Source organism: Chlorocebus sabaeus, chromosome 10, assembly GCF_047675955.1.
Source record: "Chlorocebus sabaeus isolate Y175 chromosome 10, mChlSab1.0.hap1, whole genome shotgun sequence".
Taxonomy (NCBI): Eukaryota; Metazoa; Chordata; class Mammalia; order Primates; family Cercopithecidae; genus Chlorocebus; species Chlorocebus sabaeus.
Window position 1 is genome coordinate 121,315,665 of NC_132913.1, and position 12,930 is coordinate 121,328,594.

The 12,930-nt window shown below is 45.9% G+C and overlaps 1 protein-coding gene across 2 annotated transcripts in view; it reads left to right on the top strand.

Annotated features, from left to right (window-relative positions):
* The window catches only part of MROH2A (maestro heat like repeat family member 2A), a 65,078-nt gene that overhangs the window by 9,156 nt on the left and 42,992 nt on the right, over positions 1-12,930 (top strand). For both annotated transcript variants that reach the window (XM_007966716.3, XM_073020146.1), the window contains exons 4-6: positions 9,206-9,337; positions 9,561-9,723; positions 12,715-12,813. In XM_007966716.3, the coding sequence (XP_007964907.3) occupies positions 9,206-9,337; positions 9,561-9,723; positions 12,715-12,813 (394 nt within the window). The remainder of the gene's footprint in view (positions 1-9,205; positions 9,338-9,560; positions 9,724-12,714; positions 12,814-12,930) is intronic.

The window sequence follows — 12,930 nt, forward strand, 5'->3', positions numbered from 1 at the left end:
CCTCTGGAACACCAGTCATTCTTGAATTTGATCGTTTGAGGTACTTTGCTATATCTTGTAAGTAATCTTCATTCTTTTATATTTTTTAAATTGTTTCTCCTCTGTGTATTTTCAAATAGCCTGTCTTTGAGCTCACTGATTCTTACCTCTACTTGATTCATTCTACTATTGACAGCCTTTAATGATGTTTTCAATGTAGTACATTTATTTCTCAGTTTTAAGACTTCTGTTTGAGTTTTAAAAATTATTTCAATCTCCTTGTTACATTTCCCTGATAAATTTCTGAACTGATTTTTTTTTTTTTTGTATGATATGGGAGATCACTGAATTTTCTTAAAACTTCTATTTTGAATTCTTGGTCAGAGAGTTCGCAAATGACCATCTCATTAGGGTCAGTCATGGTTTTTTGCTTTGTCCATTTTGGAAGGTCATGATTCCCTATTTGCTATTGTTTCTTGTGGATGTATGTCTGTGTCTTTGATTTGAAGGATTATTTATTTATTTGCATTCTCTGTCTGGCTTGTTCTGATTTTAATTGGATATATTTGTTTAGAGATTCTCTGTAATTTACCTGTTGACTGTTTTTTCTTTCCCTGCCAGGTCATTGCCTCCTTTATGGCACCAGATGGCTTCATAAGCCCAGGCTTCCTTTGGTTCCCATAAACAATCAGAATGCCACCTGTCCCAAAATGAGGGAGGTCCTAAGGAGGATATCTCAGTGGTGTTGGAAGGCTGGCTAGGGGTTCATGCCAAGGGAACCTGTGGAATGAACCTCATACAACATGGTGCTGCTGAAGAGCCACTCTTACTTGGTATCTCCTTTGGCTGAGTTACAGAGCATAGTTTCAAGGGATGCTGATGATAGTCCCACCTCCTCTCTTTGTCTTTGGCTGTCCTCAGGGGTATTTCTCCTTTCAATCATTCCTGATGCTTCTCATAGGTTGAGACAGGAACAGGTCTCCTGCCAGGAAAGCCAAGATTTTCAGGAAACTGGTTGTCCACTTTGATCTTTATCTAACTTTTTCCAGTATAGAAACCATAAGTCAGGGAAATTTTGCATGGGCTTCATGCCGGGCAAATTGGGAGGAGGGGCATCATGGATATAGAAGTCCCATTCTCTTACAGTTTGCTCAGAGGTTTTTCCCTTCTCTGTGGCCCCAGTAACTGCCTCATTCTCCATTTTGAGTTTTAGAAATTGCTGATGATAATCTTGTTGCTGTACATTTGTTTTTGGTTTTCTGTGTGTGTGTGGCGGTGGGCGTTGGAGTGGGGAGTGGGGAGTGGGGAGTGAAGCCAGTTTTTTTCTGTGCCACCATTTTGGAACTGGAAGTCCCTGATTTTTATTATTACTTCTGCTAGTTTTTGGACTTGGTTTGTTATTGTTTTTCTAGTTCCTTGATGTGTATCATTAGGTTGTTTAATTGAAATCTTTCTACTTTTTGATATTGGCATTTATTGCTATACTCTTCCATCTTAGTAGTGTTTTTGCTGCATCCCGTAGGTTTTGGTATGTTGTATTTTTATTTTCATTAGTTTCAAGAAAATTTTAAGTTTCCTTCTTAATTTATTCATTGGTTGTTCAGGAACATGTTTAATTTTCAAGTATTTCTACAGTTTCCAAAGTTCCTTTTGTTATTGATTTCTAGTTTTATTCCATTGTGGTCTGAGAAGAAGCTTGATATGATTTCATTTAAAATTTTTTGTTGAGATTTTATTTTGTGACCTAACATGCAGTCCATTCTGGAGAATATTCTGTGTGCTAATGAGAAGAATGTGTATTCTGCAGCTGTTGAATGAAATCTTCTGTAAAAGTGTCTGTTATATCCATTTGGTCTTTAGTGCAGTTTAAGTGCGATGTTTCTGTTTTGAGTTTCTGTCTGGATAATTTGTTTAATATTGAAAGTGGGGTGTTGAAGTTCCAAAATATTGTAGTCTCTCTCTTTAGCTCTAATAATATTTGCTTTATATATCTGGGTACACTGGTGTTGGGTGCATATGTATTTAAAATTGTTATATCTTCTTGCTGAATTGACCCTTTTATCATTATATACTGACCATCTTTGTCTCCTTTTATGTTTTTTGACTTAAGAGCTATTTTGTCTGATAGAAGCAATAGAAGCATAGCCACTCCTACATGCTTTTGGTTTTTATTTGCATGGAATACCATTTTCCTTCCCTTTACTTTCAGACTACATGGATCTTTACAGGCAGAGAGTTTTGTGTAGGAAGCATATAGTTGGGCCTTGTTGTTGTTGTTGTTTTAATCAATTCAGTCATTCTATATCCTTTAATTGGGGCATTTAAACCCTTTACATTCAAGATTGTTTTTGGTATATGAGGACTTACTCCTGTCATTTTGTTAACTATTTTCTGATTGTTTTGTTAACCTTTGTTTCTCTTTCTCTCTTACTTATTTTTGTGGTTTGGTGGTTTTCTGTAGTAATAATGTTTGCTTCTTTCCTCCTTCTCATTTGGGTGTATCATTTATCTTTGTCATCTACTCTACATGAGACAGTGAGATTTATACTTTTGTGTGTTTTCCTGATGATAGATATCATTATTTGACTTCCAGATGTACAACACTATTAGATATTTCTTGTAGGATCAGTCTAATGGTGATAAATCCCTCAGTTTTTGCTTGCCTTGGAATGACTTTACTTCCCTTACATGTCTTAAAAATAGCTTTGCTGGGTATAGTATTCTCACCTAACCTTGTCTTTCAGTACTTTGAAGATATCATCCCATTCTCTCCTGGTCTATAAGGCTTCTGTGGAGAAATGTGCTGCTAGTCAGCTTTGATGTCACTTTATGCTTTTCTCCTGCTGTTTTTAGAATTATCTTTGTCTTTGACTTTTGACAGTTTAACTATAACGTTCCTCAAAGAAGACCTATTAGGGTTGAATCTGTTTGAAAATATTTGAGCTTCCTGTGTTTGGGTGTCTATATGGTTCCCATGACTTGGGAAGTTTTTAACTTTCCTTATTATTTTATTAAATCAATTTTCTATGCCTTCTCCCGTCTCTTGTCTTTCTGGGGCTCCTAAAATTGAATATGTGTTTGCTTAATGGTGTCCCATGTATCATGTGGACTTTATTTATTCTTTTCAAAGGATCTTTCTTCAAGTTCAGAAATTCTTTTTTACTGCTTGATCCAGTGTAAAAGCTCTTGATTGTATTTTTAATTTTTTATTGAATTCTCCATTCCAAGATTTCTTTTTTTTATCTATGTGTTGAAATTCTTATTTAGATCATGAATTTTTTTTAATTTATTTATTTGTATTACCTATCTGTGTTTTCTTGTATCTCACTGAGTTTATGTAAGATCAGTATTTTAAATTTCTTTTTAGGTATTACATAAATTTTTATTTTTCTGGTAGTCTGTTACTGGAGAATTGTTGAGTTTCTTTGAAAGCATTATGTTTTCTTGCTTTTTCATTTTTCTTATGTCCCTATGTTAATAACTATTACACATGTGGTGTAATAGTTGCTTTTTCCCATTTTATGGAATAGCTGTCATAAAAAAAGACTTTTTCCTGTAGACATACCTACAATGTTGGTTGGATAGGCTGCTTTGGCCTTGGTTCTGGGTGTGTGAAGAGATGTAGTCCTTATACAATTTCTTCAGCTGTCATTAACATCAGCAGTGTCTGTGAGTTCCAGCAGTTATTTGTGCAGGCTGAGAGTGGTTTTGCTGGGGACAGGGATGCCAGGTGAATCAGTCTTTAGGCCCCTTGGGGACACATGCAAACACACAGTAGCTCTGATGCTAGAGGAGATGGGTTCACAGACAGTGGTGGCCGTGGGCCTGGGCAGGCTGTTCTTCAGGTCCCTGGGTGGGATGCATGAATATGTGTGGTATGCAGGCTGGTTCTTGGGCCCCTGGGTGGCCCATCTGGTTGCCAGTGATGGTGGTGGTGGTAGGTTCTGGGCAGGCAAGTCCTTAGACCCTGTCACTTTTGGGGCAGGATCACTACCAGTGGCAGCAGCCCTGGGCAGGTGTCTCTCAGGTTCTGGGGAATGTGTGCTTTGGCTCTCTCTGGGGGCAGCTTTTCTGATATACCACACTGCCTGTTCCCCAGGGTGTAGGATGCTGCATGGGCTTGGGTGCTGATAATGTAGCTGCCTGGCTGGGTCCAGATGGCACCATGAGGCTGCAGCCCTTTGGGTGGGTGTGGGGGGATGTCAGTGGGGCTTCAGAGATGTGGAAACACAGGGACTGTTGACCCCAGGGCAGAAGTAGTCAGTTGGTGGCTTCACTCTTAAAATGATGCTGTGCCTGGGTCCTGGGGTAGGGTAGGGGGTAAGGTGCAGCCTGGGTCCTGGGGTAGGGTAGGGGGTAAGGTGCAGCCTGGGTCCTGGGGTAGGGTAGGGGGTAAGGTTGGGAAGAACCCAGTGTGTATTCCCACTCTGAGGGAGTCTGTCAGTGTGGACTCCAGCCAGCTCCCTATATAGGGTCTGTGAGGGCTGAGGGGCTCTTCTGAGTCAGGATTACAGGTATCTGTGTTGGGAATGTGGACTACTAGAGATCTCCCACTTATCTTTCCCTGCAAGGGTGAGTCCCTCTTGGCCCTGAGCTAATCCCTGATGGCTACTTCATTCTCTTCTTTATGCTGCCGTCTTGAATTTCTGTGCTCCAGAGGGTCTTTGTTACTTCCTTGCTGAAGTCAAGTGTTCTCCTCCACATACTCTGTTAGATGTGTGGTCATTGACTTGTTATTTTGGTCCTTCTTTAGATATAGACAGGTGTATGGCAGCCATGAGGAAGGTCTGCAGGAGCTGGGAAGCACAAGCAAGGGAGTTTCAAAATAGGCTGTGATGTGGCTTGGATGTGTGTCCCTTCCAAATATGATGTTGAAATGTGACCTCAGAGTTGGAGGTGGGGCCTGGAGGGAGGTGTTCGGGTCATGGGGGAAGATCCATCACGAATGTCTCGCTGCCCTCCCTGTGGTAATGAGTTCACGTGACAGCTGGCTGTTTAAAGGAGCCTGGCCCCGCTCTGGCTCACTTTCTCCCTCACCACATGATGCACTGGCTCCCCTTTTGCCTTCCACCCCTTTTGCCTTCCACTCCTTTTGTCTTCCACCCCACCATGGGTAAAAGCTTCCTAGGCCTCACCAGAAGCAGATGCCAGCAACATGCTTGCTGTATGGTCTGCAGAACCATGAACCAAAATAAACCACTTTTCTTTATAAATTATCCAGCCTCAGGTATTCCTTTATAGCAATGCAAAAACAGACTGACACGGGCTTTTAAAAAATGTAGGCCAGGCGCAGTGGCTCAAGCCACTTTGGGAAGACTAGGTGGGCAGATCATGAGGTCAGGATTTGAGACCAGCCTGACCAACATGGTGAAATCCCATCTCTACTAAAAATACAAAAATTAGCCGGACGTGGTGGCACATGCCTGTAATCCCAGTTACTTGGGAGGCTGAGGCAGAATTGCTTGAACCCAGGAGGTGGAGGTTGCAGTGAGCCAAGATCATGCCACTGCACTGCAGCCTGGGTGACAGAGTGAGACTCCGTCTCAAAGAAACAAAACAAAACAAAAATGTAGGCTTTATTTTTATTCAGCTGAGGCAAGACCAACAGCTCAGGAGATGCTTGCTCTCGAAAGGACCGTTTATTAGCTGGACATGGTGGCTCATGCCAGGAGTTCAAGACCAGTGTGGGTAACATAGCAGGACCACATCGCTAAAAAAATAAAGCAATTGGCATGGTGGCATCTGTCTGTAGTCCCAGCTACTTGGCAGGCTGAGATGGGAGCATTGTTTGAGCCCAGAATTGTCTGAGTCAAGGCTGCAGTGAGCCATTTTGCACCACTATACTCTGGCCTGGGTGATAGAGCAAGACGTTTTCTCAAAAAAAAAAAAAAAAAAAAAAAGGAGAAAAGACAGTTTGTTGCGTTCCCAAGAGAAGGGGCCCTCCACACCATGCAGGGTCACACAGGGGGAAGCACGAGGGTCTGTGAGGAGGCAGAAGGAGTCAGGGGAAGTTATAGGCAACACGCTTTATTGTGGTTTCTGTGGAAAGAAACTGGTGAGGTAGGGTAAGAAGGCTTAGAATTAGCTGGTTTGAATATTCTCAGTGGACTCTGGGGCAAAATAGCTGCTCCCAGTTGTCTGGTACCTGCGCTGTGTGATTAGGGCAGGTGGATAGTGGCCCAGAGTATGAGAGCCCAATAAAGCAGGTGATTGGGAGAGGGGCTCTGTGTTGGTTGGAATACTTGTCTGTTCAGGATGCCCTAATGGAGTACTATAGTCTGAGTGGTTTAGAAAACAGAAATTTATTTTCTCAATTCTGGAAGCTGGAAGTCCCTGATTAAGGTGTGATGTGGTTTGGCTGTGTCCCCACCCAAATCTCACCTTGAATTAAAGCTCCCATAATTCCCACATGTTGTGGGAGGGAACCGGTGGGAGATAGTTGAATCATGGAATGGTTTCCCTCATACTATTCTCATAGTAGTGAATAAGTCTCACGAAATCTGATGGTTTTATAAAGAGTTTCCCCTTTCTCTTGGCTCTCATTCTCTCTTCCCTGCCACCATGTAAAATGTGACTGTGTTCCCCCTTTGTCTCCTACCATGATTGTGAGGCCTCCCAGCCACGTGGAACTGTGAGTCCATTAAACCTCTTTTTCTTTATAAATTACCCAGTCTTGGGTATGTTTAAATTAGCAATGTGAGAAGAGACTAATACAAGATGTCAGCAAATTTGGTTTCTGTAAAGCCTTGCTTCCTTGCTGGCTTTCTTATGTGGCTGCCCTCTCATTGTGTCCTCACGTGGCTCTCCTGTGCATGAGACAGAGACAGAGAAAGCTCTCTTTTGTCTTCTGCTCCTTTTATAAGGGCACCAATCCCATGAGATTAGGGTCCCACCCTTGTGACTTCATTTAACCCTAATTACCTTTCAAAGGGCTCATCTCCAAATACTATCCCATTGGGTGTTAGGGCTTCAACATAGGAATTTTTAGGGTACGTGATTCAATCTGTAACAGTTGTTTTGCATTTAAAAAGCATGCTGATGGACAGCTTGTTTACTCTCTCTAGGAATTGGTTAGCTCCGGGAGGAGTAGTCTCTCTAGGGTCAGCAAGGACCCAGGTGTCAAAGCATCAGGAAATGAAGAAAATAAGAAACCATGATTAACACAGACGTCTTAATCAGTCATCAGTAGCAGTAAACAGACAATAAACAAATGGGCACATTTTAAAAATTAACGGCATCAAAGATTTTATTTACTCCTTAACTAGTCAAGGAACCAGTAAGATTTTAAAGCTGTTCAAATAAGAATTTTACCTGTGCTTTACCAGACAAAATCCATTTGCACTGCCATGAACAGGAATAATTTTCATTGCTATGGAGGAAACATGTGCATTGTTACCAGTTTTCTAGGATTTAACTTTTTCCCCTACAGAGATGTAAAGTAGCCTTGGCAATCACAGATGCACACTCTACAGGATCCAGTCATTCCACAGCATCTGCCAGACAGAACCAAGCTCAGTTCTGGAAGGCCACTCAGTGATTGCTTTTGTTATTTCCAAGTCTTTGACAATTTTTCTCTTGTGACTATAAATATTTTCCGAAGATTATTCTTGATCACAAAAAAAGGCTGATCTTCTTATAATTTGCCTGGCTATTTGTATAGGGTGCAGTAAGAGTGTTGATTAAGCATTATAGGCAACAGGCTTTATTGTGGTTTCTCTTTTTTTTTTTTTTTTTTTTTTTTTTTTTTGAGACAGAGTCTGGCTGTGTCACCCAGGCTGGAGTGCAGTGGCGCGATCTCGGCTCACTGCAAGCTCCGCCTCCCGGGTTTACGCCATTCTCCTGCCTCAGCCTCCGAGTAGCTGGGACTACAGGCGCCCGCCACCTCGCCCGGCTAGTTTTTTGTATTTTTAGTAGAGACAGGGTTTCACCATGTTAGCCAGGATGGTCTCGATCTCCTGACCTCGTGATCCACCCGCCTCGGCCTCCCAAAGTGCTGGGATTACAGGCTTGAGCCACCGCGCCCGGCCTATTGTGGTTTCTATGGAAAGAAACTGGTGAGGTAGGGTAAGAAGGCTTAGAATTAGCTGGTTTGAATATTCTCAGTGGAGAATATTCACAAGGCCACAGACTTCCTTGAGTGTACTGTGAAAATCTAGACCCTGCATTCTCAGTGGGGTGATATTGCCCCCAATAAGTAAAACTAGTTCTTGGGGGACAAAGAAAATTTTACTTTTTCATGTATAAAGCATGGATATGCATACCACACACACACACACACACATATATGTCACTAAAGTCTCATTGGGGTGTGATTAGGAAAAAAGTCTAAATGTTCTTGGGAGTAACAATAATAATAATAATAATAATAAAGATTGAGAAACACTGGTCTTGAGCCACACAGTACTGAGCAGCTACTAAGGCCACATCATTAATTTCTGGGAGCTGTCATGGGAATTTCTGACTGGAGTTTTACAAATTACTATTTGCTATCCCAAAAGTAGGAAACCAAGACCAAGACTCCCTGTACTGGATTTCACCAGTAGAACTTACACATTTGAGTGAATTCCTCTCTTCTTAAGGTCCCCAAATTTGCTAAGGTTTCTGGACTGTTGGGAGGGAACTCCCTACCACCAGAGGTAGCAGGATGTTTTTTCCTGAGGGCTTTGCAGGCAGTGGCCCCACGTAGAAAGTAACCCTCATTCCTTAAGAGTGGCTTGTCATGCCTGATTAAAAAGTATTCTCAAATACGACCCTCCAGTTGTGATCGGGGATGTGCGATCCATCTGCCCAATCCCGTCCTAAACCAGGTCATTTTCAGTGGTGATAAGGAATTGGAAGAGAGTAAGAGGCAATTTTCCTGGGCCCACAGACTCCCTCAACAGGGCAAAGGCAAGGTGAGCCTGCCTTCTTGGGCTTTCAAGATGGCCAGTGCCCCATGCACAGAGAACCTTGTGTGTTAATCACTTAACGCCTGCCTTGCCAGATATTTACTGAAATCAGGGGCAGGAATACAGATATGCAAGTTGTATTGACAGGGTCAGTGGGATGAGAAGGGCAGGAGAAGGGAAGCAGGAGGATTTAGAAATGGAGGAATGGGGATCTAATATTTGTGTGTTTAGAGGCTGGTGGTTTGGGTGTAGGGAAGGAGGACAGTGGGAGAGAGAGGTAGTAGACTTGTGCTGGGGACAGGATGAGGTCCATCCCGCCCACCATACTGATTTCCCAGATTTCCACCCGGCGCAAGGTCAACATTTACAACATCCTCCAGGAGATCATCCAGCAGGACGGGGAGCTGGAGGAGCAGTGTGTGCAGAGGCTGGTGGCCATCGCCTCCAAGGAGATGAGGGAGATCACAGAGGTAGGACCCCAGGCTTCATTGGTGCCTTCCCTCTGCCAACCCAGGAGCTGGGCCACTGGGGGCCTGGCCCAGGATGCCCATAGCCCCATGCAGTTACCTCTCAGAGCAGGGGTAAGGCTGAGCCCATGGGAGCCAGGAGGGATGGAGAGAGCCTGGGGTAGGAGGGTTTTCCTAGAGGCCTGGCTGGTGGTGGTGCCATATGTCCCTCTCCCATTCCCTGCAGATGGAGGGCTATATGAAGGCAGAGGTGGCCAGCGACACACTGGTGGCTCTGTCCCGAAACCACTTCAGCTTGGTCATGTATGAGCTTCAGCACCACCTCAAGCCCCTCAACCTCACTGACGAATTTGTCATCATCACACTGGCCAAGCTGGCCAACGGCAATGGTAGGGGCTTGAGGGCCCTCAGCCTGGCCCAGTGTGCCCTCCCGGTCTCTGCCTCTCTCTGCCCCTCCCATCTATCCCTATGTTCACCTCCTCCCCTTCCCTTTCATTTCTCTCTTTTTCCCTCTAAAATTTCTTCGTTTTGTCTCTGCAGTCACTTTGTCTCTTAGCTGTTAAGATTCTGTGTGTTTCTGTCTCTCATCCTTCTTCCCCCTCTCTCCTGTCTCCCCTTCACCTGCACTGTTCTGTCTTTCCATCTCTCTTTTTAAATCGCCTTCCTTCCTTCCTCCTTCCTTTCCTTTTTTATTGCCTGCCTTACTTACTCCTTTCTCTCTCCATTTCTTTTTCCCCTTCCTTCCTTCCTTCCTTCTTTCCTCCCTGCCACCCTTCCTTCCTCCCCTCTTTTCTTCTTTCCTTCCTTCCTCCTTCCTTTCCTTTTTTATTGTCTGCCTTACTAACTCTTCCCCTCCCTCTTTCTTTTTCTCCTTCCTTCCTTCCTTTCCTCCTTCCTTTCTTCCTCCATCTCTCCCTTTCTCCCTTCCTCCATCCCTCCCTTTCTCCCTTCCTCCATCCCTCCCTTCCTCCCTTCCTCCATCCCTCCCTTCCTTCCTTCCTCCATCTCTTCTTCCCTCCCACCCTTTCTTCCTCCCCTCCTTTCTTCCTTCCTTCTTTCCTTCCTTCCTTCCCTCCTTCCTTCCTTCCTCCCTCTCTGTGTGTTTCTGCCTCTCATCCTTCTTCCCCCCCTCTCCTGTCTCCCCTCCACCTGCATTGTTCTGTCTTTCCATCTCTCTTTTTAAATTTCCTTCCTTCCTTCCTCCTTCTGCTCCTTTTTAATTGCCTGCCTTACTTACTCTTTCCCTTCCCTCCCTGTTTCTTTTTCTCCTTCCTTCCTTCCTTCCTCCCTTCCTTCCTTCCTTCCTCCCTTCCTTCCTTCCTTCTTTCCTTCCCTCCCTCCCTCTCTTCTTTCCTTCCTTCCTTCTTTCCTTCTCTCCCTCCCTCTCTTCCTTCCTTCCTTCCTTCCTTCCTTCCTTCCTTCCTTCCTTCCTTCCTTCCTTCCTCCTTTCTATCTCCATCCTCCCTCCCTTCTTTTCATCCCAGAAGCATGCACTGAGCTCCTACTCCACGCAGGCCTTGTGGCAGGTACCTGGCCACTACAATAAGTAAGACACGCATGGCTCCTGTGCTCAGAAAGGACCAGCAGGCAAACAAGGAAATAGATGTTTATAACATGAGGTGACGGGTATGACGAGAACAGCCAAATGGGCATTTGAGATCTGGCTAAGGGAGGGGACCCCATCTCTGCAGCCTTTAGTGAGGTAGCGATATTTCAGCTAAGACCTGAAGGCAGAGAGGAGGACGTCCGTGTGAAGCATGGGATGGGAAGAACATTCCACAGGGAGAGAACATTGCAGAGGCTCTGGGGCAGAGAAGAGCTTGGATTCTCTGAAGAGCTGAGAAGTGGCTGTGGCTGGAGTTAAGGAGTGAGAGGAAGATGAGGGGGTGAGTCAGGCAGGGCCTTGGGTACGTCACCTGGGGCACTAGGAAGCTATCAAAGCATGTTAAGCTTCAGGGTCGCCTGGTGAATGTAGTTCTGGGAAGGCCTTTCTGGCTGTTGCCTGGATGGAGAGGACTAGGAGGTGGGTACTTGTGCTGGTGGCTGGGCTGGGAAGCATGTGGTGAGGGGTGACAGGTGGGAAGGGGCTCTGAGACGGGACCTGCTGAGGGCGGGGGAAGGAGAGGATGCAGCAAGCCACTGGGAGCGTGTTGACCTCCTTTCCCGAGCTAGCAGCACTGAGAGTTGGGAGGTCAAGTGAAGAACTTGGAGCTATGTGTGGAGCTCATGTTACCTGTGGGAGGCCCCAGGGGAGAGGCGGAGGGGGCAGTTGATTTGTGATGCGGAGTTTAGAGGGCAGGTCTGGGCTTGGCTTTGGTTCTTGGTGACCTCAGAGTGTAGGTGATGTTCAAAGTCATTGATACTGGGAGTGAAAGTAGAGAGAGGACCCAGCCCGGAGGGGTCCTGACATTGGCAAGGCTCGGGAGGAGTCGTAAGAGACAGTGTGGAATGTGAGGCCTGGCACAGGGAGAACAATCTCAAGGGGTGGAGGCCCCCGTGATGCCCATCCTGCCAAGGGGTCCAGTCAGATGAGACTGGAGAAGGTGGAATTGGAAGAGCTTCACGGCTTGCTGGGGATAAAGGCCTGGATGGAGTGGGAGGGGAGGAAGGGAAGGCAGGCCTGGAAAGAGGACAAGGGACAGCAGCGAGGGGGCCTGCGGAGGGAAGGGAAGACACCGGCCTGTTGGGTGCTGATGCCAGAGGCCCAGAAGAGAGGGACACGTGGATGGCGCCGGAGGGAGGGGGCCCAGCCCGGGGAGTCATGTGGGTTCTATTATTATTTCATTAGTGTACATATATACAATCTCATTATTATGAAGTCTGAAGACGGCGGTGCCCTCAGGGTGGGTGGAGCGGAGGGGCCTGCCTCCTGTCACAGGGTGGCCTGTTATGGTTCCCTTTCTTCCCATTCTCTGTGATTCCTTTCTCCATCTGCTCTTTTTCTCTGCTGGCCTCATGCCTTCTCTCAGTTTCTTGCTCTCACCTGCTGTTTCCCTGCTTCTGTGTTCACCAAGAACCTCCCGGAGGATGAACGCACTCCGGGAGCTGCTTCTTTCTGCTTCCTGCCCACCCTTCCCTGGGGCTCCTCTGTCCTCTCTTCCCTCCCTCTCTCTGACCTCCTCTTCCTTCTCCTGGTCCTCTCTCTTCTTCCCTTTCCTCCCCGTTTGACTGGCTTTCTTCCTGTGTTACCTGCTTCTAGCTCCCATTTTAATGCTTTTCTGACTCCCAGACTATTTCCTGGGCCCCAGCCAGGGCAGAGGGCTAAGCCTGCTCTGGACTCTCAGGGGTTGGAGGTGGAGGGCAGCAGGGTTGTCCTCTCTGCCTTCTTCCTTCTCACCCCCAGCCCCAACTCCCTGTAATGATCCCTCACAACCTCACAGTGTTTGAATTCATGCCATACATGGGCATCACCCTGGCTACCATATTCACCATGCTGAGACTTGCCAATGAAGCCAAGATACGCCAGGCGATCTGTGGTGGTGAGTGTCCCACTTGGGCCTGCAGGTCTGGCTCCATCAGGGTGCCGGAGAGAGACTGCTGGGAGGGAGCAGATGGAGGGGTTGTTGAAAAAGAGGTGCCCTGGTCATTTGTTCTCC